This window comes from Stegostoma tigrinum, chromosome 9, assembly GCF_030684315.1.
Source record: "Stegostoma tigrinum isolate sSteTig4 chromosome 9, sSteTig4.hap1, whole genome shotgun sequence".
NCBI lineage: Eukaryota > Metazoa > Chordata > Chondrichthyes > Orectolobiformes > Stegostomatidae > Stegostoma > Stegostoma tigrinum.
The window spans coordinates 41,456,556-41,483,338 of NC_081362.1; the positions used below are offsets into that span (position 1 = coordinate 41,456,556).

General features: G+C 41.3%; 1 protein-coding gene across 4 annotated transcripts in view; it reads left to right on the plus strand.

Annotated features, from left to right (window-relative positions):
* pus10 (pseudouridine synthase 10) overlaps positions 1-26,783 on the plus strand; it is a 164,024-nt gene that overhangs the window by 15,172 nt on the left and 122,069 nt on the right. For all 4 annotated transcript variants that reach the window (XM_048536220.2, XM_048536224.2, XM_048536223.2 and 1 more), the window contains 5 exons: positions 1,367-1,615; positions 4,978-5,064; positions 18,096-18,130; positions 24,500-24,611; positions 25,039-25,100. In XM_048536220.2, coding sequence (XP_048392177.1) covers positions 1,367-1,615; positions 4,978-5,064; positions 18,096-18,130; positions 24,500-24,611; positions 25,039-25,100 — 545 coding nt within the window. The remainder of the gene's footprint in view (positions 1-1,366; positions 1,616-4,977; positions 5,065-18,095; positions 18,131-24,499; positions 24,612-25,038; positions 25,101-26,783) is intronic.

Sequence of the window (26,783 nt, forward strand, 5' to 3'; positions counted from 1 at the left end):
CCCACCTCCCATTAACTGTAGCTCATCTAAAACTCTGTTCCTGTGTCCTAAGGTTGATTAGAAAAATAGGTTAAAAATATATTAAACACCTCTGGGAAGGTGGGAATTGAACCCAAGCCGTCTGGCTCAAAGATAGTGATACTGCACCACAAGAACCTTTTACTATGTAGTTAGGGCCTGTCTATAATCACACAACTCCTTTCTTTGCCGTAGCTATCTCCTTGTATTGGTGCATTTATGATTCCTTGATAAGGGCTAACAAACTATGGAGTGTACCATCATTGTCTTAATCAACCTTGGAAGTCTCGATCTGAAACAAAACAGATCCCTCAGTCTTGCATCTTTCACTCTGAAAGGCAAAGTTGTAGCCTTCAATCTGTTTGCAGTCCCATGGTGCATTTCTTTCTTAAATTAAGCTAAACAAAGTCACATAGTGTTGGAGTGCTAAGCTGTCCATGGGTGACACTTAGTAGGAATAATGTTTCATCAATTGATAAATGTTACTTTTAGTTTAGTTACCATCACTTAAACCATAAAATGTTAGTTTACCCACTAATCACCCAGCCAAGAGCCTACAAGAATCCCAACCGGGTTTGGTTGACATTCTCCCCATGTGGCTGTGCTCCCAGCAGGGCAATGTCAACAATGGCAGGATGAGGCATTAATTCATAGAATCCCTACAGTGTGGAAACAGGCCCTATGGCCCAACAAGTCCACACCAACATAGAGCATCCCACCCAGACCTATCCCCCTAATCTACACATCCCTGAACACTATGGGCAATTTTAGCATGGCTAATCCACCTAGCCTGCACATCTTTGGATTGCGGGAGGAAACCGGAGCATTCATAAGAAACACATGCAGACACGGAGAGAATGTGCAAACTCCACACAGACGGTCGCCCGAGGGTGGAATCGAACCCCGGTCCTTGGCACTGCGAGGCAGCAGTGCTGACCACTGAGCCACCGTGCCATAATTGCTGACTTCAGGATCTCAATTGGCAGCAGGTCCACTCTGACTGATTTAAATAAAGTGGTGGAATCCTCACCTCTTCCTCATTATATACCTCATCCCAAAAGTTGCCACAGGCATTAGATTTGATTTTGCCCATGTTTATCCTTTCACGCAGTCACTCACCCACCCTCTCCACCTTCTCTATATAGTGCCATCAGCTCAGTGTCTCATGCAACATTATGGAATTTAATTCAAATATAAAACAGATGCAACATTTTGCAATGATACTAATTGATCTAGTGGTCAGATATTGTATAAAGTAAATCTGAAGAGGCACACTGTCCGCTTTTCCAAATAATTTAAATAAGGCGTCACAAACAGAACATTGTATTTAAAAATGTCTGTGTTTCAGGAATTGTTCACAGAGCTCCACAAGTTCTTGAACGGTGATGAAGATAAATCTAAGGAAGTAGAATATGGTCAACCACCTTGCAAGAAGATGCGGTTGCAGGATTCTGAAAAGAATGATTCTGATTCAGAACAGAATGGAGCAGTCAAATTGCTATCCAATGAATGTGTACTTCCTGGTGATGAAGTTCAAACTTGCTCTGTGTGTCTGGGAATTCTACAAGACCTATGTGAAATGGATTTTGTAAAAAAGGTACAATGTCTGCTTTATTCAGATCTCACTTGTATAAATTAACCTTCAATCTGTTATTAATCTCTTTTAGATGTCAGATGCTGATTAACTTGAGTAAGTTTTGCATGGCGAGTTAAATCATAATTAGAAAGAAATTTTAGTGTTTCAGAAAGGTAAGGTCATGCATTAATTTTGTTTATTTGTTTCTAATTTTCTGTCATTAGTGACCTTAATAAGGAAGGCAAATGGAATTTTGGCATTGATTGCTGAAGGAATAGAGCATAAAAATTGGGAGGTGTTGCTGTAACTGTTGAAGGTATTGGTGAGACCACAGTTGGGAGTATTGCAGACAGTTTTGGTCCCCTTGCTTGAGGGATGTAGTGGCATTAGAGGCAATTCAAAGGAGGTTCACTAGATTGATTTCAGAGAAGAGGGATTTGTCGCATGAAGACATATTTAGTAGTTCAGGCTCTTATTCCCTGGAGTTTACAAGAATGAGAGGACATCTAATTGAGATTTACAAGATGTTAAAAAGGATTAACAAAGTAAATGGAGAGGGTGTTTCTTTGTGGGGCAATCCAGAATGAGAGGCACTAGTTTTAAGAGAAAAACAGATTTAAGGCTGAAATGAGAAGAATTTACTTTTTTCAAAGGGTCATGAATCTGTAGAATTCACAGCCCCAGAGCTTGGTGGACACTGGGATACTGAGTAAATTTCAGGAGGAGATTGACAGATATGTTGACAAGTAATTGCAGTAAATTCAAATAGTACATTCATTAATAAATTGTGGATGCTCATCTTTCAAATGGCTGAAAAGGAAAATCATGTTCTCTACGTAGCTGGCTGATAAGGGTCAGTGCAGTACTTTACGGCAATTGGCGAACTGCGCTTGAATCACGACCACAGTTAGCTTTCTGTATTGCCACAAGCATTGTAGATCTCTCACTCTTGCTGTCTCCCGAGCTTGCTCTATAGTCTGGAGGAACGTTAGCAGCTCCACAAACCACAAATTCCCAGGACTGTTGAATTTTGGTTCCGGATACATGGTTGATAACTCAAGTTAGGACTAGCACTCCTTAAAAGAGTTCAGAGATAGCCACATCTCTCTAGTCTGGAGGCTAGTTGTTCAAAATGCAAAGCTCAATGATCTGTCATCTTTGTACCAAAAAAACGCAGCAAATCAAAATAGAAGCTTGGCCGTCACTCCATAGTAGCTTTATCTATGACAATCCATGCCTCCCTATGTCTTCCACCCATTCACCATAGTTCTTCATACCCTCCATGCCAACATGTGCCTTTCTACCCATTGTATGTAGGCTTCATGATATCATCTTGCCATCAAAACTGTCTTAGATAGAGTACGGTATCAAGGAGCAAAAGGGCATCAATGAGAACCAATGGGGTGGAGGTGGGGTTGCAAACTTTCCACTGGTTGGAGCCATACTTGGCCCCTGGAAAGAGTGTTAGGGTTGTTGGAGGTGAGCCATCTCAGCACCAGAATATCTCTGCAGGAGTTCCTCGGGCCTGATCATCTTCAGCTACATCGCAAAGATCGCTCCTCAATTATAAGGTCGGGAGTGTACAATAAACAGCGAACACCCCCAGTGTTCAGCACCATTCCTTAAATACTGAAGCAGACCATGGTCAAGTGTAGCAAGACCTAACAGCATCCGGGCCTGGGCTGACAAGTGGCAAGTAATGTTCACCCCACACAAATGCTAGGCAACGACCACCTCCAATAAGAAACAATCTGACCACCGCTCCTTGCAATTCAGTGATGTTAACACCACTGAATACCCACCCGTCAGCATCCACAAGTTTACCATTGATCTGATACTGAACTGGACTCTCCATATAAACACAATGGCTACAAGAGTGGGTCAGAGACAAGAAATATTGCAGTGAGTGACTCACTTCCTGACACTCCTGACTATAAGGCACAAGTCAAAATTGTGATGGAATACTCCCTATTTGCTTGAGTGAGTGTGGTTCCAACAACACTGAAGAAGCTTAACACCACCCAGGACAAATCAACCCACTTGACTGGCACCACATCCACAAGCCATAACTCCTCCACCACAGTTGCTCTTTAGTGGCAGTATTTACAATCTACGAGATGCACTGCAGAAATTTACCCACGATTCTTAGATAACACCTTCCAAACCCACAACCACTTCCATCTAGAAGGACAAGGGCAGCAGATACATGGGAACACTACTAACCTGCAAGTTCCCCTCAAAGACATTCACCATCCTAACTTGGAATTATATTGCCATTCATTCAATGTCATTGCATCAAAATCCTTGAAATCCCTCCATAATGGCACTGTGGTCTGCCTACAGCACATGTTCTGCAGCAGTTCAAGAAACAGCTCACCACCAACTTCTCAGGAGCTGCTGGGGATGGGCAATAAATGCTGCCCAACCAACAACTCACTCGTCCCGTGAGAAAATAAGAAAAGTAGTGGTGGGGCATGAGCAGCAGATCTGGTGTGGCATTCCAAATGAGTGTGTAGGATGCATAAAGGGTCAGGAAAGGTTAATAGTATTGGAGAAAGAAGTGGATATAGCCATTGGGAGCAGATGCTGCACACAATGATGAGAGTTGTAGACTAATGGACCCTGAAATAGAAATAGAAAATGTTGGAGAAATGTAGCTGACCTGGTTGCATCTGAGAGAAATTGAGTTAATGTTTTGTATCTGATGACCCTTCATTGGAACAATTCTGAAGAAGACTCTTTGGACTTGAAATGTTAACTCTGTTTCTCTGGTGTCAGATCTGCTAAATTCTTGAAAACTCAATCTTCTCCAGCTCAACATTGAGAAATTAAAAGTATTGTTACTGCTCTGTTGCAGATTCTTTCCTGTGCCCCTGACAGCTTCCTTGAGCCCACCTAGGTTTTTGGCAACTGTGGCTCCTTTAGACGTTAACTTCAGTTTCAGACCCCAAATCCTTTCAATGTAAAAGGCCACATATTTGAACTTGTGCAACATTTCCTGCTATTGCTTCACTTCTTTTTGATTTCCATTTAATGTGGTTCACAGATATAAATGAAAAGCTCCTGGATACCAAAAATCAAGCCTAAGTATGCATAGATGCTGCAAGGGTGAATAGCCCTGCCTGCATCTCATCAAAGAAACCATTGGGAAAATTACATGTACAAAAACATGTATAATTGGTTATCAATGGAAATGATGATTTTGCAGTGAGTCAGTAATGAGGAAAAGAGAAGCAAGAACAATAATTAGACTTTGTACGCTGTCTTTAAAATAAGAATGGTCAAACTTCAAAGGAGTTGAGTGATGGAAAAAAGGCAGTTATTGTTTTAATTTCTCAAGTCTGAATTCTGCAGTGAATGGAAAACTTTTTGTTTGCTTTTAGGTGTGTGGTGAAGTGGACTCTGCTGGTTATCATTTTAACAATCTCGTATTTTCAGTTTCACTGCCTCCCCAGCTCTTAGTCAGAGAGGTGAGTTGTCCAACGTACCTTGGTAAACGTACATTTTTGTCCCATAAAATGTATATCTGAACCTAAATTACCTCTCCTTATTAATTGCCATGACTGAAAATTTGCTCATCAATCAGTGTAACCTGATACAAAAGTGGCAGGATTGTCTAGGTAATGAATTCTTATCCATTGGAAGGTGATGTGTAAGTCTTTAAACGTTTTGGTCAATTATCACTGGAGGAGCTTGATGACATCCAAAACACAGCATCCCATTTGATTGGCACACTATCCATCATTTTCCATGAGTAACATACAGTTTATGTGGTTTCTATCCTTCAAAAAGATCTGCTGCAGCAACTGACCAATGTCCTTTGAACAGTAGCTTCCAAAGCCCCCAGTCTGTACTGTCCAGAAAAACAAGCACAGCAAATGTGTGGAAACACCACATATATTTTCCCCCTTCAATCACCACACCATTTGGATTTGGAAATAAATTGTCATTCCTTTACTGTCATACATCCAAATCCTGCAGCTCCCTTTGTAACATTGCTGTAGTTGTACCTGTACCACGTTAACCACTGCAGTTCAACAACGTTACCATCTTCACAAAGGATGAACAGTAAACGCTGATCTTACTGTCAACTCCCACATCCCCTGATTGAACCAAGTACACTCAGTGCCACATGAACAATGGAACAACAATATGGCACTTGGTCCTTCAAGCCTGCTGTACCATGCAATAAGATCATGGCTGATCTAACTTTAACCTCAACTCTACGTTCCTGCATATTCTTGATAATCTTTCATCCCCTTAATCATCAGGGTTTTTCAAAGACACTCAACCCTCTGCGACAAAAAGTGTCTCTGCATCTCTGTTTTAAATGGGTACTCCCTTATTTTTAAAATATCTCTTGTTTTAGATTCTCCCACAAGAGGAAAGTCCTTCGAGCAGCCACCTGGTCAAAGTACCCTCAGGATCTTATTTATTTCAATTAAGCCACCCTAGACTCTGGGAGTTTAGAAGAGTTAATCAGGCCTAGCCTGTGTAGACTTCCTCATAGGGCGGTCTGCTCATTATTTGCCTAGTAAATCTTGGATGAACTGCTTCCAATGTGTTAACATCCTTTCATAAAAATGGTGACCAATATGGTACACAATACTGCAGATGTGGTCTCACCAATGCCTGTATAACTGAAGCATTACGTCTCTGCTGTTATATTCAATCCTCCTCACAATAAAACACAACATTTTATTTGTTTTTGTGATTACTTGCTAAACCTACATACTGTCATTCTGTGATTCATGAGCCAAGACACCCAGATCTCTCTGAATCTCAGAACTCTGCTACCTGCTTTTTTTTTATTCTTTCTGCCAAAACAGACTATTTCACAAGTCCCCACATTGTACAGGTCAGGTATCCCTCATCTGCACATCTGAAAGCTGAAAAGATCTAAAAACTGAAGGTTTTTAAAAGTGTCCTCCTGTATCATCACCAAGCAATTGGACCTGAATGGACCCAAAATCCAATGTCCAGGACTATTTCTAAAAGGAGGAAACATGGAAATAAAACTACAGTACCACGGGGCTTAGGAAAGCTATCTGTGCCTTTAAGAATACGTACCAGCAATGGTTCGTACCTTCAACAGTGGAATGTGAGAAAAGTAATTTTAAATCAAGAATAACCTATAGAGTAAATACGCTATGTGTGAAAACCAAAAATGTCCTATTTCCAAACTAAATTTTGTGTACAGATAAGAAATGCCAGACTTGTATTTCATTTGCTAGAACTTTGCCCACTCGCTCATCCTGTCTAGATCCCTTTGCTTGTTAGTTAGCATGCCTTTGTTCTTTTCATCCAAATAATTTTGTATAAATTGTAAAGGGCAGTGACTCCTGTGGCACACCGCTTGTGACATCCTTTCAATCTGTAAAAAATCTAGATTTTCCATTTGTTTAATGATTACTTCTTTGATTTCTTTTTGAAAAATTCAATGTATCAAAAGCCTCAATTTATTGCTGCTGCACCCTGCTGTATATTTATTTTTGCTGCTCTGTTTTCTAAAATCAGATTTCACAGTTAATTACATTGACTGACTGCATTTGTCTGTTCCACTGGTCTGTATCCTTTTTGACAGTTATTAGTATATATTTTTCTAGATGTTCGCTGATTTTTATCTTGTGACATGAGATGTTTATGAGAACAGAGCATAATTTCTTGCGTTCTTCCCTTCTTAAAACTGAACAACAGGTGGCGTACTTAACTAGATTTATGAATAAGTTGCCATTTTCCTTATGACCTTCCACTTTCAGCAGTTAAGTTTTCTTTCTACTTAAGTATTAACAAATCATTAAATGTAACAAATTAAAAACCTGATTTCGTGAACATCCTGACCTAATCGGTATCTATTTAGGCAGGGTTTTTTAAAAAAGCCCTCTTGATAATTACTCTTTTCTATCTCTGCTAACCTTATTCCTGCCAGCCCCAAATGAGGTAAGGCAATGTTAAGATAAGGGAGCGTAACACTTAACTACATCTGTGTCCACATGTCAGCATTAAGCAATACTTGAGTCAGATGTGAAGTTAGGGGCTATACTCAGCAACGTGCTTTAACCTGGATATCAGATAAGCAATCCTTGTTATTAATGTGAATTTTCTTTTTCTTGGACCAGCCATGCTTCTGATCTGAATGAAATTACAGTTTATTACCAATTAATTAAGGAGAGATTTTGTGTTTGGATCCATGTCCATTGAGAGGAAGCCACAAATACTGTGAACTGGGTGACTGTTAATTATATATAACATTCCTTTGTAAGGGCAAAATACATCCTAATTTGATAAATCTGAAAATTGGGACTGGATGTTACATTGCATCACCCTATCCCACCCTCAACACCCCAAATGTTTTGTGGGGAGAGGGACAAATGAAATTTCAGGTGGAAAGCTTTGCTACCTTCCCACCCACTCCTGAACTAACTCCCATAATGTGCTAGGTAGGCCTGCCAGCCTTATTTCAATAACTAATTCAAAGTTTATTCGGCTTCTTATTTAGCTTATTGACCAGGATAATTTGCTGCCCAAACCATAATACGGTTAATGTTTGCAGGCCACTTTTTGTGGTTGAGATTAAAAAGAATTGCAGGAAGGAAGGGGGGGTGGGTGGTGTTGGGTGTTGGTGCCACCAATGTGTATTGGGTACACCACCTACACCCTGCCCATGATGTCAGCACGTATTTGGTGTCCCAGAGGCACAGAGTGTCCGCAGCACGTGGCCTGTCCTCAAAGGCTTCATAATCAGCTCCTGCAAAGGGAACCCTGGTCACTCAGAAACTCTCAAGGGTGGTTCAGTGAGAATGACCAGCCACAAAAGCAAGGCATTTTCGAACCTGGAACAGGAACCTAACTTGAGGGGACTTGTGACAAGCTGGGTCTCTTTTTTTTTGCTCATGACAAAAGAAGGCTGGGTCATGTTTAAAATAAGTGTAGGTTTGGTGGGATTGATATAGAAAGTACATTTCTTGGTGTGAGGAAGAGCATGACTTGAAGACATCAGTATAAAGATGATCATTAAGATATTTGATTCGGACTGCAGGAGGACCATCTTTATAAAAAGAGTGATGAGAATGTGGAACTCACTACCACAGGTAGTGTTTGGAGTGAACAGTTTAGATACTTTTTTTTATTCATTCATGAAATGTGGGCGTCACTGGCTGGGCCAGCAGTCATTGCCCATCCCTAGTTGCCCTTGAGAGGATGGCGATCAGCTGTTGCCTTGAACTACTGCAGCCCACAACCTGTAGGTAGACCCACAATGGCATTCGGGAGTTTGGGTATTGACCCAGTGATGCTGAAGGAACTGCAGTATAGTTTTGAGTCCGGATGGTGAGAGGCCTTGAGGGGAACTTGCAGGTCGTGGGGTCAAGTATCTGCTACCCTTGTCTTTCTAGATGGAAATGGTTGTGGGTTTGGAAGATGCTGTCTAAGGAGGCTTGGTGAATTTTTGCAGTGCATCTTGCAGACAGTACACACTGCTGCTACTGAACGTTAGTGGTGCAAGGAATGGCTGTTTGTGGATTTGGTGCCAATGAATCAGGCTTTGTCTGGATGATGTTAAGCTCCTTGAATGTTATTGCAGCTGCACTCATCCATCTAAGTGGGAGTATACCATCAAAATCCTGATGTGTGCCTTGTAGATCGTGGATAGGGGTGCGGAATGGGGAGCAGGTAGTGGGAGTCTGTCAGGAGATGAGTTACTCACTGCAGGATCCATAGCTTCTGACCTGCTTTTGTAGGTGTTGTTTTAGTATGGTTAGTAGTTAATTCAGTTCCGTTCTTGGTCAATAGCAACCCCTAAGAAGTTGACAGTGGGGGATTCAGTGATGTTAAATCCATTGAATGTCAGTGGATGAGGGTTAGATTCTCTTGTTGGAAATGATCGTCAAGTGGCATCAGTGTGGCTCTAATGTTACTTACCACTTTTCAGCTCAAGCCTGGATATTGTTCAGTTGTTGCTGATTTTAATTATGGACTGCTTGAGTAACTGTTTTGAATGGTGCTGAACATGTCGCACTATCAGCGAACCACTCCACTTGTGACCTTCCCTTCATCATTAGGTCAGTCAATGAAATAGCTGAAGATGGTTCAGTCTAGGACATCATTCTGAGGAACTCCTGCAGTGATGTCCTGGAAATAAGGTGACTGATTTACCCAGCAATATGCCTACTGCAGATGCCTCTGTTTGTGATAGTATCAGTAAGAGTAACTAACACACAGTCATTTTGGAGATGAGCCTTGCCTCTTCACATTGAGAATATCTTACATAGTGCCAAATAACACAATCACAATGTCAAATGGGACAGACTTATCAACAAATCAAGCAACTTGAGACTGGGCATCTATTTCGGCACTTTTGGCCGGCAGCAGCCTCAGAATCATACTCCAACACAATCTGTGTAACCTCCTTTTACCATCAAGCCAGGAGATCAGTTCAATAGAGAGCGCAAGAGGTCATGCAAGGAGCAGCACCGAGCATACCTAAAAGTGAGGTGTCTACATGGTGAAGCGACAAAGCAGGTTTCCTTTTTGAAACTTTTTAGCAATTGTTACTGAGTGGGCCTGCTAGGCCATTTCAGAAGGTAGTTAAGAGCCAACCTTGCTGTCATGGTCCTGGAGTCAAATATATCCCAGATCAGGTGTGGATGGCATTTTCCTCCCATTAGATCTTCCCAGATAGGAGAGGCACAAAATGAATATTTTTCATCAATATTCACACAGGAAAAAGACAATGTTGTCAAGAAGAATCCTGAGATACAGGCTATTAGACGAGATGGGATTGAGGTTCGTAAGGAGGTGTTAGCAATCCTGGAAAGTGTGAAAATAGATAAGTCCCCTGGGCTGGATGGGATTTATCCTAGGATTCTCTGAGAAGCTAGGGAGGAGATTGCAGAGCCTTTGGCTTGGATCTTTATGTCGTCATTGTCTACAGGATTAGTGCCAGAAGACTGGAGGATAGCAAATGTTGTCTCCTTGTTCAAGAAAGGGAGTAGAGACAACCCTGGTAATTATAGACCAGTGAGCCTGCCTTTTTTTGTGGGTGAAGTGTTGGAAAAGGTTATAAGAGATAGGATTTATAATCATCTAGAAAGGAATAATTTGATTAGGGATAGTCAACACGGTTTTGTGAAGGGAGGTCGTGCCTCACAAATCTTACTGAGTTCTTTGTGAAGGTGACCAAACAAGTCGACGAAAGAGTTTGATAAGTTTCTCCATGGTAGGCTATTGCAGAAAATATGGAGGCATGGGAATGAGGGTGATTTAGCGGTTTGGATCAGAAATTGGCTAGCTGTAAGAAGGCAGAGGGTGGTGGTTGATGGGAAATGTTCATCCTGGAGTTCAGTTACTAGTGGTGTACCGCAAGGATCTGTTTTGGGGCCACTGCTGTTTGTCAGTTTTATAAATGACCTGGATGAGGGCATAGAAAGATGGGTTAGTGAATTTGCGGATGACCCTAAAGTCGGCGGAGTTGTGGATAGTGTGGAAGTATGTTGCAGGTTACGGAGGGACATATTTAAGCTGCAGAGCTGGGCTGAGAGGTGGCAATTGGAGTTTAATGCTGAAAGGTGTGAGGTGATTCGCTTTGGAAGGAGTAACAGGAATACAGAGTACTGGGCTAATGGTAAGATTGTTGGTAGTGTGAATGAGCAGAGAGATCTCGGTGTCCACGTGCATAGATCCCTGAAAGTTGCCACCCAGGTTGATAGGGTTGTTAAGAAGGCCTACAGTGTGTTAAGTTTTATTGGTAGAGCGATTGAGTTTCGGAGCCATGAGGTCATGTTGCAGCTGTACAAAACTCTGGCGTGGCCGCACTTGGAGTATTGCGTACAGTTCTGGTTGCTGCATTATAAGAAGGATGTGGAAGCTTTGGAAAGGGTGCAGAGGGGATTTACCAGGATGTTGCCTGGTATGGAGAGCAGGTCTTAGGAGGAAAGGCTGAAGGATTTGAAGCTGTTTTTGTTAGAGAGAAGAAGATTAAGAGGCGACTTAATAGAGACATACAAGATGATCAGATTGGATGGTGATGGCTAGCGTGAGGGGTGATAGATGTAGGACAGGAGTCAGAGGTAGGTTCTTTACTCAGAGTAGTATGGGCGTGGAACGCCCTGCCTGCTACAGTAGTAGACTTGCCAAGTTTAAGGGCATTTAAATGGTCATTGGATAAACATATGGATGATAATGGAATAGTGTAGGTTAGAAGGGTTTCAGATTGTTGTGCCGACCTGTGAAACCATCGAGGGCTGAAGGACCTGTACTGCGCTGTAATGTTCTATGTTCTATAAGAGCATAATTGAACCAGATTGAGTACAATGGTAGATTTAGATGGGTAAAGATGTTAGGAGGCTTGTGTGGAACCTAAGGACTGACATGGTGTGATGATGTGGAGTCATAGTTGTAAGACCACTGGACGTGTAATCTAGAGATGCAGACTAAGCTGTGTGGACATAAGTTCAGATCTCATTTGGAAACTCGTGGAATTTAAATTCAAGTAATAACTCTGGAATTAAAAGGTATTCTATAATGGTGACCATGAAGTTATTGTTGATGTCATTAAAAACCCATCAGGTTCACTAAAGGAAGGAAACCTGCTTTTTTAGACCAGTCTGGCCTACATGTGACTCTGGAATCAACTCTGCCAGCTGAAATGACCTCACAAGCCCAGGACACCACCCTGACGAAGCGACCTCATAATTTCTGAAGTGGTTAGGGATTAGCGCATAAGATACCAACTAGGATCCAAATGGACACCATATTCCTCCACAAGAGGATTTCAAGAGTTTTGCCAGCAGTATCCAGAGAATTATCTGTTATCAAGGAAGTGTTTATTTTTATACACAAACAAGGTCAGGATAAGTGCAGCTGTGAGTTGTTGTTAATCGGCATGTGTTAGTTGAGAGTGCTTCAGAGACGAGGAGTTGCTTTGTAATTTCATAGGTTAAGGATCAAGTCAGAGTTTTGACAGCATGAAAAGAAGCCCTTAGGCCCATCCTGTTTACACTAGTCACCAATCACCCATCTATTCTAATTCAGTTTTCCAACACTTGGCCGATAGATTTGTATGTTTTGATGTTTCATGTGCTCATCTCAAAATGTCTTAAATGCCTTGAGAGTTCCTTCCAATACCACACCTTTAGGCATTGAGTTCCAGATACCCTTAACCCTCTGGGTGAGAGAGAATTTTTTAAAATCACCTCTAAGCCTCCTGCTGCTTCTCGTAAAACTGTGGCGTCTGGTTATTGATCCCTCTACCAAGGGGAAAAATGTTTTCCTATCTCCCTATCTATGGCCTTCGGAACTTTGGACACCTCGATCAAATCCACCCTTAATCTCTGCTTTAAGAAAAACACCCACAGCCTATCTAGTTTCTCTTCAGAGCCGAATCGCTCCAGCCAGGCCACTTTCTGGAGAATCTTTTTTACGCTGTCTCGGGTGCAATCATTACGTTCCATCGTGTGGTGACCACATCTACATACAGTACTCCAGCTGTGGACTATTTAATAGTTTAAACAGCTGCACCATAGCCTCCTTGCTGTTGTATGCAGTGCCTTGTCTAATAAAAACAAATACTGCATATGCCTTCTCTAACCACTTTATGTACCTGTCCCACTGTCTTCAAGGATCTGTGGGTGTGTACACCAAGGTCACTCTGATCCTGTCTATTTCCTAGGATCCTATTATTCAATGTGTATGCATTTGCTTTGTGAGTCCTCCCAAAATGCATCGCCCTCTCATTTTTCAGGATTATGTTCTATTTGCTCCTGATCAGCCTGTCAATATTGTCTTATGGTCTAAAGCTTCCATCCTCACTGTGTACCACATCACCAAATTTCATATCATCTGTGAAATTACTGAACAAACCCCTATGTTCATGTCTAGACAATGTGTAGACTGAGAAGGAAAACATGAGAGAGGGTAAAGCAGGGTAGCCATTCGAATTGGATGCATAGAGGGAGAGTGTGTGGAAGGATATAAGACAATAGCTGAGTCAGAGAATTGATCTCAGAGAGAGAGACAGAGAGACAGTGGCTTTAAGCTTAACAAAGTGTGAAGCTGGATGAACACAGCAGGCCAAGCAGCATCTCAGGAGCACAAAAGCTGACATTTCGGGCCTAGACCCTTCTCCAGAGAGGGGGATGGGCAGAGGGTTCTGGAATAAATAGGGAGCGATGGGGAGGCAGACCGAAGATGGAGAGAAAAGAAGGTAGGTGGAGAGGAGAGTATAGGTGGGGAGGTAAGGAGGGGATAGGTCAGTCTAGGGAAGACGGACAGGTCAAGGAGGTGGGATGAGGTTAGTAGGTAGGAAATGGAGGTGCGGCTTGAGGTGGGAGGAAGGGATGGGTGAGAGGATGAACAGGTTAAGGAGGCGGATACAGGCTGGGCTGGTTGTGTGATACAGTGGGGGGAGGGGACGAGCTGCGTTGGTTGTGTGATGCAGTGGGGGGAGGGGACGAACTGGGCTGGTTTTGGGATGTGGTGGGTGAAGGGGAGATTTTGAAGCTGGTGAAGTCCACATCGATACCATTGGGCTGCAGGGTTCCCAAGTGGAATATGAGTTGCTGTTCTTGCAACCTTCGGGTGGCATCATTTTGGCACTGCAGGAGGCCCATGATGGACATGTCATCTAAAGAATGGGAGGGGGAGTTAAAATGGTTCGCGACTGGGAGGTGCAGTTGTTTATTGCGAACCGAGCAGAGGTGTTCTGCAAAGCGGTCCCCAAGCCTCCGCTTGGTTTCCCCAATGTAGAGGAAGCCACACCGGGTGCAATTGATACAATATACCACATTGGCAGATGTGCAGGTGAACATCTGCTTAATATGGAAAATCATCTAGGGGCCTGGGATGGAGGTGAGGGAGGAGGTGTGGGGGCAGGTGTAGCACTTTCTGCGGTTGCAGGGGAAGGTGCCGGGTGTGGTGGGGTTGGAGGGGAGTGTGGAGCGAACAAGGGAGTCACGGAGAGAGTGGTCTCTCTGGAAGGCAGACAAGGGTGGGGTGGAAAAATGGCTTGGGTGGTGGGGTTGCATTGTAGATGGCGGAAGTGTCGGAGGATGATGCATTGTATCCGGAGGTTGGTGGGGTGGTGTGTGAGAACGAGGGGGATCCTCTTGGGGCGGTGGTGGCGGGGGTGGGGTATGAGGGATGTGTTGCGGGAAATGCGGGAGACGCGGTCAAGGGCGTTCTCAACCACTGCGGGGGAGGAAAGTTGCGGTCCTAGAAGAACTTGGACATCTGGGATGTGCGGGAGTGGAATGTATTATCGTGGGAGCAGATGCGGCGGAGGCGGAGGAATTGGGAATAGGGGATGGAATTTTTGCAGGAGGGTGGGTGGGAGGAGGTGTATTTTAGGTAGCTGTGGGAGTCGGTGGGCTTGAAATGAACATCAGTTTCTAGCTGGTTACCCGAGATGGAGACTGAGAGGTCCAGGATGGTGAGGGATATGGTGGAGATGGCCCAGGTGAACTTGAGGTTGAGGTGGAAGGTGTTGGTAAAGTGAATGAACTGTTCGAGCTCCTCTAGGGAGCAATTTCAAGCCCACTGACTCCCACAGCTACCTAGAATACACCTCCTCCCACCCACCCTCCTGCAAAAATTCCATTCCCTATTCCCAATTCCTCTGCCTCTGCCGCATCTGCTCCCAGGATGAGGTGTTCCACTCCCGCACCTCCCAGATGTCCAAGTTCTTCTAGGACCCCAACTTCCCCCCCCACAGTGGTCGAGAACGCCCTTGACCGCGTCTCCCGCATTTCGCGCAACACATCCCTCACACCCCACCCCCGCCACAACCGCCCCCAGAGGATCCCCCTCGTTCTCACACACCACCCCGCCAACCTCCGCATGCAACGCATCATCCTCCGACAATTCTGCCATCTACTACAATCCGACCCCACCACCCAAGCCATTTTTCCATCCCCACACTTGTCTGCCTTCTGGAGAAACCAATCTCTCCGCGACTCCCTTGTCTGCTCCACACTCCCCTCCAACCCCACCACACCCGGCACCTTCCCCTGCAACTGCAGGAAGTGCTACACCTGCCCCCACGCCTCCTCCCTCACCCACATCCCAGGCCCCAAGATGACCTTCCATATCAAGCAGATGCTCACCTGCACATCTGCCAATGTGGTATATTGTATCCATTGCACCCGGTGTGGCTTCCTCTACATTGGGGAAACCAAGCGGAGGCTTGGGGACTGCTTTACAGAACACCTCTGCTCGGTCCACAACAAACAACTGCACCTCCCAGTCGCGAACCATTTTAACTCCCCCTCCCATTCCTCAGACGACATGTCCATCATGGGCTTCCTGCAGTACCACAATGATACCACCCGAAGGTTGCAGGAACAGCAACTCATATTCCACTTGGGAACCCTGCAGCCCAATGGTATCAATGTGGACTTCACAAGCTTCAAAATCTCCCCTTCCCCTACTGCATCCCAAAACCAGCCCAGCTCGTCCCCTTCCCCCACTGCATCCCAAAACCAGCCCAGCCTGTCTCTGCTTCCGAAACCTGTTCTTCCTCTCACCTATCCCTTCCTCCCACCTCAGCCGCACCTCCATTTCCTACCTGCCACCTCATCCCACCTCCTTGACCTGTCCATCTTCCCTGGACTGACCTATCCCCTCCCTACCTCCTCACCTGTACTCTCCTCTCCACCTATCTTGTTTTCTCTCCATCTTCGGTCCGCCTCCCCCTCTCTCCCTATTTATTCCAGAACACTCTCCCCATCCCCCTCTCTGAAGAAGGGTCTAGGCCCGAAACATCAGCTTTTGTGCTCCTGAGATGCTGCTTGGCCTGCTGTGTTCATCCAGCTCCACACTTTTGTTCTCTTGGATTCTCCAGCATCTGCAATTCCCATTATCACACGCTATTAAAGAAGACGCCTCACCAGTGTCCTGTATAACCTCAACATGACATTCCAACTCCTGTACTCAGAGGTCTGCGCAATGAAGGCAAGAGAGCTAAACGGTTTCTTTACCACCCTGACTACCTGTGACAAATGTGAAAGAATTATGTACCTGAACCCCTAGGTCTTTCTGTTCTACAATGTTCTCAGGGCCCGAACATTAATTGTATAAGTTCTGCCCTTGTTTGTTTTACCAAAAAGCAATAGTTCATACTTATCCAAATTAAACTGCATATGCAGCTCCTCAGCCCAATGACCCAATTGATCAAGATCTCTTTGGAATCTTAGATAATAATAATAATGTCTGCATCATTTGAGAAAACTCTCATATGTTTTGTTTGTGTTGCAAATTTCTCTTTTAATTCCATCTTGTGCACGTGATTTTGCTCCTCTTCCTCGACAACACTCCATCATCACCCACTGACTTACTCTGTATTATATTAGGAATTAGAACTGTCCAGTACCCTATTTGTACAGCATGTACTTTATGTAACATGCTAGATTAAGGTACGGAAAATCATAATTTAGACAGGCAAATAGGAGAGAGATTTCTAGCCAGTCAGTGAAGAGAAAAGAGAAAATCTCTGCATACAAAGGGAAATTACTGGAATATAACTCAAGTAAAACAAAAGTAATCAACATGTATGTTTAATGAGATAGGGCGGAAGATAGCCAGAGACTTTTCCCCAGGGCAGAATTGACTGCCACGAGGGGTCATAGTTTTCAGGTGTTAGGAGGAAGGTATAAAGGAGACGTCAGAGGGAGGTTCTTCACCCAGAGAGTTGTGAGCGCATGGAATACTTTGTCAGTGGAAGTCATGGAAGCAGAGTCATTAGTGACATTTAAGTGACTGCTGGACATGCACATGGACAGCAGTGAATTGAGGGGAATGTAGGTTAGGTTATTTTAATTTTGGATTGGGATTATTCCACGGCACAACATTGTGGGCCGAAGGGCCTGTACTGCGCTGTACTTTTCTATGTTCTAAGACTTGAGTTGCAGAGATATCACTGGAAATGTTATAACATGGGTGGGGTTGGATTTGGAAGCAAAATGTTTGAAACCCTTGGGCCAGGGCATGGTCGTCTAAAATGTGGTAGGCTGTTGACCTAGAAGAAAGAGCCTTGCTCTATATCTGGTTAACGTATACCTGATCCAGCTTGATGCTGATACAAAACAGAACCATGTTGCAGATCCTATCATTTTGTGAAATTATTCTCCAGTCCTGTTAAAGCCTTTTGTCTGTTCATAAAATATAATAATAATTAATTATTAATAAATCATGGATTCAACGTGAAGAAAATGATGATTATAGATAGAAATTTAGACGTGCCATAAAGCTTAAGAATACTGTTGCTATTTCCAGTGAAGACAATTTCCTAAAATCATTTTTGAGCAGGTTTGGAATGTCAGTCACTATAAATCAAATGTGCGATGTTCACTTCCTTTCTTGTTTCATGCTTTGTTGAGGGAGCTGTGACTTGCATTTCATGTGATGTGCTTAGACATTCGGTCACAGGTATCAGGAAATCTTACCTCATTTCAATTGTTTACACTTGTTTTCTTCCTTTTGTCTTTGGGTGTGTCCATCTGACTAATAGCATGCCACGTGGTTGCTGGTAAAACAGGAAGTAGGGTAAGTAATTATTCTAGGTAATTATTTTCTTTGTGCTTGTTTTGCAATAATTAAATTCTTCATCTGAAACTGCTTTCATTTTCAAAGAACCTATTCTTTGAAATTGCGTGGCACTGTAAAAAACTTGCTAAAACTTTTGTGTAATTGAAGATCAACTTATTTAAGAAACTGTTTATTTTTTCACTGTTTAACTTCTGTCACCAATTTTGACTTAATATATGATTTAGCCACTTTCTACTTTAACCCTGCACCTTCCAATCTCCTGTCCCTCATTTAAACCAGTGAAAATGAAATTTGACAGACAACTAATTTTTCTGATTTCAGATACCAAGTGTAATGTTGCTTTTACATAGCCACATGGAACAGAAAAACTTAAATACGGTTCAGTCTTTAGTATCTTGAGAGATAATTAAAGCTTTCATAATTTGTCAAAATATCAGTTTTGCTTTTTGTGGAACTCATAAAATGTTTTCCCAAAGGAAGATGAAGCAAATTCGTGGTTTATTGTTGTTGATGAACTGGAGACCTTTTGAAATGTTTGAGCACTTCTCAGATAGATCTGTTTTAAAGACGGCTCAAACCATGTTAAATCCACTGTCAAGTCACAGACTGTGTTGCAAAGTGCCACTGTCCTTCTCAGATTAATATTTGTAAAGAGTGACTCCTCAAATCCTACGCATTTTCACAGTTCCTGATTTAAAGATTCCCTTAGATCATAGAATCCCTGCCCTGTGAAAACAGGCCCTTCGACCCAACAAGTGGGCACACTGACTGTCAGAGCATCCTACCACAACCCGTCCTACACAACCCACCTAATCTACACATCCCTGAACAATAGGCGCAATTTAGCACAGCCAGTCCACCTAGCCTGCACATCTTTGGACTGTGGGAGGAAACTGGAGCATCCGGAGGAAACCCAAATAGACACGGGGAGAATGTGCAAACTCCACACAGACAGTTGCCTGAGGGTGGAATCGAACCCATGTCCCTGGTCCTGTGAAGCAGCAGTGCTAACCACTGTGCTGCCCTGTTTCTCTTCTGTTGAAAGTCCTACCGACTCCCTTTTTTTTGATACAGTGGGACTGTTTATGGTACATTGACACTAACAAAGTCTTTTTGCTACATTTTACCTGATATAAACCAAGCTTTGTGGCTGAGATTGGTTGCTTCGTGTAGGGTTTTTGTTTTGTCGCTGTGGTCTGCTTGAGAGTTGTGGATCTCTCAAATGATTTTTAAGTTTTGAAAATAAATTTTAACCGTGGGATATTACTTTCCAAAGGAAATTGCTCATAACAGGTAAGGGGCAAAGTAGGAAACTAAAACTGAGTAATTTGGTAAAGGTTCGGATATTGAATTATTTCATAAGTGGAGCTCAAGTCAATTTGCCATATTTTTCAAATTAATGAGCAAAATGACAATTTTTGTCAATCATTTGAGGAAATTATTAACTTTTTAATATATTGCATTTTTTAATTCTTTTGAACAGCAGCTGTACACTTTGGACAATTTGTTATAATAGGAGTATTGTTTTGGCTTTGTGTGGTTATTATATGATGCATGATGTGTGTCATTGAGACATGTTATTTTGAATGCTTTGGTTCCATCTCAGTAGTTGCATGTTTTAATTGAATCACTAGGTGGCACTCACTTTTGACAAGTAAAGTGAAGGGACTTTCCTTAAAGAAAGCACCACAGATAAAAACAAAGTTCTAAGCCACACCAAAACTTTGCATACCTTTGCTTGACAGTTGGAAAGACATTTTATGTAATTTCTGTTATCATTCTATAGATACTTAAGGACATAACCAACTAAAGAAATAAAGAGATAATGGGAACTGCAGATGCTGGAGAATCTGCGATAACAAAGTGTGGAGCTGGATGAACACAGCAGGCCAAGCAGCATCTCAGGAGCACAAAAGCTGACGTTTTGGGCCTCGAGCTTTGTGCTCATAAGATGCTGCTTGGCCTCCTGTGCTCATCCAGCTCCACACTTTGTTATAAAGAAGTCTGTTTTGTTTCTGTGTTTCCTACCTTTAGCTAAGGGATCACGGGGGTCTTGGGTATCATCTCTTCTGTGCTTTTTCCTTTTACTGTTTTGTTTTCTCTTGGAGTAAAAGTCAGGACCACATCTAAAATCTCTGTATGGGCTGTTCTGTTGCTCCATAGACATGAGCATTGTGAAATTGTTTAGTGTGGGAAAGAGTTTTAAAATATTAATCATGCCTGAGATTCAGATGTAATCTTTCATTGATTGTTCACAACTCCAGTTGTTAATTTCCTATCCAGCTGAGTAAATATTTTTGAAAAGTATTTTTCTTTGATGCACTGAACAATCAAAGGCATTTCAGTGAACAATAATTTGGAATGCTTAAGGCAAGTGAGAAAAGTATAGTAAATGTGGAAGGTGGCAGTTATAAGTTCTTTCTTCGGTTGTGAATGTCCCTGGCTCAGTGAACACTTATTGCTATCCCTAATTATCCTTGATAATGTGGTGGTGATCTCTCATCTTGAATGGTGTAGGCGCGCCCATGGTACTGTTCGGCAGACAGCTTCGGAATTTTGACTAAATGACAAAAAAGGAACAATGATATTTTTCCAAGTCAGGATGATGTGTGGCTGGAGGAGAATTAGCAAGTGGTGGTGATCTCATCTATCTGCTGCCCATATTGTCCTAGGTGATTGAATTTACAGGTTTGGAAAGCGTAATTGAAATGGTTTTGGTTAAATGCAACTGTGCATCTTGTAGATGGTATATTGGTGTAGCAGCTACAGTATAGTTAAAGGAATTCATGCTTTAAGGTGTTGGAAAAAGTGCCAATGAAGTGGGTAACCTAGTCTAAAATGTTCCAGACTTCTTGGGTAATGACTTCCTTGAGCTGCACTCATCTAGATGATTACACTCCTGAATTGTGTCTTGAAATGGTGGGCAGGGTTTGGGAAATCAGGAGATTAATTACACCTCACAGAATTCTCAGCCTTCTCTTGTAGACACCGTATTCATAATGACTTGTCCAGTTCAGCCGCAGGACATTGATGGTAGGGGATTCAGTGAAGGTTAGATATTTGCTTGCGCATATTATCATTGCCTGGCACTTGTATGAATATCACCTGCCACTTATCACTCCAACCCTGAATATTGTCCAGGCCTCCTTACATGTGGACACTGACTACTTCAGTATCCAAAGAGTCACCAAAGGGATAGTTTTTGAGGACACATGCAAGAAGTCAGAGAGATAAAAATGTAATAAGTTGGGGAGAAAAAGAGAAAGGAGGCTGCTGTCTGTGGCCTGGAAAAGATAAGGTGTTTAACAGATAAATACAGATTAAAAACATTTCCAAATAACGCAGTGATGGACAATCAATTTTGCTCTGCAACTATTAACCTAGGTGAATGACAAGCGTCTATTCCCTCAGGTGGGGGAGTTCAAAAGTAGGGGCTATAGGTGAGGGGAGAAAGATTTCAAAAGAACATGAGGGGCAATATTTTTACACAGAATGGCTCATTTGCAGAACGAACTCCCAAAGGAAGTGGTGGATGCAGGTACACTTAGCACAGTTAAAAGATATTTGAATAAATACACAAATAGGAAAGGTTTGGAGGGATATGGACCGAACGCAGGTAATGGGACTAGTTTAGTTTGGGAACATGGTCGGTGTGGACTGGTTGGACTGAACGGTCTGTTTCTATGCTGTATGACCCAATGAGAGTGACATGACTAGCAGTATTGTCAGAGCAGATTTGCAAATGGCGCTGCATTTAATGAGTCATAGCACAATATTTCTTTTTATAGGGCTACAAATGAAGAAGTAAAACTTAAACCTTTCAGGCAGTATTCAACTAATAATTAACATGAAAATGGCTGCTTGTTGGGACGATAGTGTGAGTGGATGCAGTTTTGATCTTTATTTCATTCATAAAGGCTAGATAATGGTTTATTAACATTGAAAGTCAGTAATATGCGATACAGAGGGTCTCAATGGAAACAGAATCCTTTAAACAAGCATTCAGGAAAGCATCTGATTTGGATTTGTACATATTAGCTAGCACAGGGACAGGGTAGGGGAGGAATAGTGAGCGGACAACCTTGAATAAATGTTTTGCTTTCAATGCAGCAGCCTAAAGGGTGAGGTTCTACTATTCTGCACAAAATCCATTTGACTCTCAACTAAAATGGGGTTCTTTTTAAGATTTTAAAAAAATGTTTATTTTGTGTATTTAATTACTTGTGGTAATTTTCAGTAGTATCATTTTCTGCATTTTTATAACTTAATTAAACACTGACAAATAAACTGTTTCCTCAAGATGCCAATGAAAGCAAATTAGTTTTACTGCACTTTCTCTGTCTCCATTCACTTTGTCTCCCTTTCATTCACTCCCTCTATTCCATCTCCTTTCATTTTAACTTCTGTTGTTTCTTGTTAAAAAATTTCCTATACACCTGATTTATCCTATTCTAAGCACTTCCTTTTACAAAAAAACTTATGAAGTTAAAATGTTTTTTGGTGCCATGTTTATTCCTGGCTACTACTGTCCATTTTGGAGATAGGAACAAATGTTGAAGAATGAATTTTTATTGCATTTGTTGAATTATTAATAGCTTACGAATAGTAACTTGACAAAGTCATGTCAATTTTCAGTGCAAATTTAGGAATGGATTGTCCATGAAGCCTGACATTAGCTGGACCATTCTTCTAAAGCAGTTTGAAGTCACGTGTGACACATGTAAAATTTGAAGAACTAGAAATCCGGTTCCCTCTTTCTATAAATAAACATGTATTGTGCAGCTTTGTGAAGAAATCAAAAACTTTTACCTCGATTCCACAAAGATTAGTTTCAGCAATGAATTGGGGCTTTTGAAAGGAAATGGAGAAACAAGCTGACTCAAAAAAAAAGTTGAGGAATTACAGGACAATGAATCATCAAGTGAGAAAATATGGAACAAGTAAAAGTCGGCTAGTTGAAGAAACCCATTTGTTTTCACCGGTATTTATTTAATTTTTATTGTGCCTGTACCCAACCTGTTAAGTAAATTTATTATTTTATTCCACTAGCAGGATTGTAAAACCAGGGAAGTGCTCGATCAATGATCCTGCTGTTAGGGTAAAGGAGCTGGATCTGGTTCTGTGAAGAATGCTCAGCTGCCAAAATCTGAACTAAACAGATACCAATAATATCATTCTACAGTTTATTCAGTTCTAATATAGTCGACATCTAGTTTTTGCATAAAACCTCCAGCAACGTTTCTCCTCAATGTTTTCAGTAAATCTCTAAAACTGCTATCAAATCATATATCATAATAAATGTTCACGACTTACTTTCCTTTGAAAGGTGTTAGTTTTTATAAGCCTCAGATCTGTTTATAACCAGATGCACATCTAACTTGTTTAGACTTAAATAACTGTTGTAATGTTAATCACTTTACTGGGCTGTCTGTTACCTTTTTTTTGAGGATGTGAAGATGATGGAGTAAAAATGGAAAACAAAATACAAATTACTCACTTTCAGCATTTCAAACCATTTCTTCCTCAATTTCTGCACAATGAAAACAAACGCCATAGTAAGAGTAAAACTTACTTGGATCATTGTCTGAACCGTGAGATTACAACAATAGCAGCAAAAACAGAATTTGTTGGAGAAACTCAGAAGATCTGGCAGCATCTGTGGAAGGAAAGCAGAGTAAACATTTCAGTCCAGTAACCTTTCAGAACTGAGAATACAACTTTTGATTTCCTTTTATTATAGTTTTGAAAATTTAAGTTAAATTGTTCTTTCAAGCATTATGGGTGGTTTCCATATCCAGTTTGTAGAATGGGATGTGCAAATAGCCCTGGGGATTTTAAAAAAAATGTAGCTTGGAGTTTAGAACTGTCTAATTTATTTGTACGATGGAGATAAAGTATTTAATACACAAGTTTTGTTGTAATTTTGACATTGCAAGTATTATAAGACATAATTATTTGCCGAGGTTTTTTGGGTAACTGGAGCACTCGTGGTTTGTATGCAGAATCTTGAGTATGCTACTGTTATAACAGTTCCAGCTGTAGGTTTACTCTTTAACTTGAAATGTTTCTGAGATGAAATAACAAATTAGCTTCTCCTTCGTTATGGGGTGTAAATTAAAATCCAGGCTTACTGTGCATTGCAAAACCTGGCAATTTGATTTTTCATTTAGATTTGATCACAAGTTTATGCCTAAAACAATTGCGCAATTTCCTTTACGAATAATTTTTAATGTTAGTATAATCACTGCACCTGAAACCACACAATCCTAGTCTTCCAAATTCTAATGCTATTCTGGTCATTTAAGTTTACTGCATAACATGAGATTTGGAGGAGATTTTAAGTATGAAACTCATTTTGTTTAACAGACAACTGGGAAATATCTTAATGAAGGATGATATTTTACAACTTAAAGAAGTCTACAAGTGGATAACTCATCCTCTGCTTTCTGAGGAACTGGGTGTGCCCGTGGATGGGAAGGTGCAGTATTTGCTCCACAATTTCAAGTTGATCTTAGGCAATGTTTATTTTTATTACAATTGCAGTTTCATAATTCAACATGTTAGAATGTGGAAATGTAGTGCAATGCATTAGAAGGGTTTATTTTTAGAATTATTTTACTAGAAGTATTGAAACGCTAAATTGGTTGCCTTTTTAACCAATAAAATCTTATTGAGGTATAAGAATATTGGTGAATTGTCCATATGTTGAAGGAAAAATGGATGCAAAATGCATAACTACTTTATATTCTTTTCAATTAGAAGTAAGCTGGTTTTGTTTTTTTGTTAAATAATTCTAGCATTTGGGTACTTTCTTGAAATGGTCACACAGAAACTTATAGCTAAACTACACAACTGCTATATCAATTTATTTACTGGAGGATAAACTGCCTTTGTTTCAATGCTAGAGCTTATTTGAAGTAAGTGTGGTTTTCGCACACCCTGAAACAGATGGGGATTGCCACTTTCTGTAAGTTGCCTTATGTATTATTTTCCTAATTGTTGAATGCTAATACATTTTAAATAGTTTATTTATATATAACCAGCTTAATGTCTGGAGCAAATTATCACTTGTGAAATATGAATGAACAAATTGTGCTTTCTTTTGTTATCAGTACAGTATCAAGTTTCTAGAGTTGTCAAAAGAGCTTGATTTTGCACTTTTTTAAAAAGTTGTATTGTATCGGTTTTCATGCTTGAGAAAAATGAAATCCTTTGTGAAAATATGCAGTAAAGAATGTGTTTTTAGCCCAATGTCTCCTATTTTAAATGAGTTTGTGCAGTCACAACCCAAAAGTGAATACTGAAATCATTAGGTAAATTTATGAACAAGAATATTCTGAGTACTACTTGTGAACACTGCTTTCTAACTTTCTCCAATCTGAATGAATACTGTTTTGCCCTGATCTCTATTTCCTTCCCTTAGACGATTGTTTTCCGTTCACTTATTTGTCCTCCATTCCGAACATCCTAACCTTTGTCATGAACTTTCTGTGTGGCATCTTATCAAACATTCTTCTTGCATGTGCTTCCCGTGTTAGAATTCATAACATTTTGGAGCCCATGCTTTTTTAAATTCTTTTCTCTAATTTTTTGTGCACACTTCTTATTATTCCCCATAATATAGTTAAACTATTTTACATTTCCCAAGTTTGGTTCTGTCTCTCAATTTGTACGCGAAGACAACATTAGCCAAACCTTGTTCTCTGACACTAGTCCCTCATCTGTAAATCTCCTGTATGTATAAAACAATGTAGCTGCTACCTGCTGTGTGGTTTGAGTCAGCCTGAGTTCAAACTGTTTTGACTTGGAGAATTGCCCTCTTAGTTTTGCTACTTTGTTAATGATTCTTCTCCCTCTCTCTAACTTAATTGAATTAATAGAGTCATACAGCATGAAAATAGACCCTTGGGTCCAACTAGTCCATGCCGACTGTGTTTCCAAACTAAACTAGTCCTACCTGCCTGTGCTTGGCTTATACCCCTCCAAAACTTTCCTATTCATGTACTTACCTAAATGTCTTTTAAATGTTGTACCTATATCTGCATCCACCACTTCCTCTGAAAGTTCATTCCACACATGAACCACTCTCTGTGTGTTGGGGTGGAGGGGGGGAGGGGAGGAGAGAGAAAAAGTTGTCTCTCATATCCTTCTTAAAAATTTTCTCTTCTCATCTTAAAAATAGGCCCATACTTTCTCTCATGCGCAGGAAAAGACATTGCTATTCAACTTATCTATGCTCCTCTTAATTTTTTAAACCTAAATAAGGTCATCCTTCAACCTCCTATGCCCGATTTTAAACAGGGCAAGCACATCCAGCCTATTATTATAACTCAAAGCTTCCATTCCGGGCAGTAACCTCTTAAATCTTTTCTGAACCCTCCTTCAATTCAGTTATGTTTTTCCTACAGCAGGGTAATCTGAACTGCTCAGTATTACAGAAAAGACTACTTCATCGTCCTGTATAACCTCAATATGACGTCAAACTCTGATACTCCAAGGACAGAGCAATGAGGGCAAATGTGTTAAATGCCTTCTTAACCACCCTGATTACCTGTGACACGAATTTTAAAGAATTATATACCTGAACTCTAAGGTCTCTCTGTTTTACAACATCACCCAGGACCCTACCATTAATTGTATAAGTCTTACC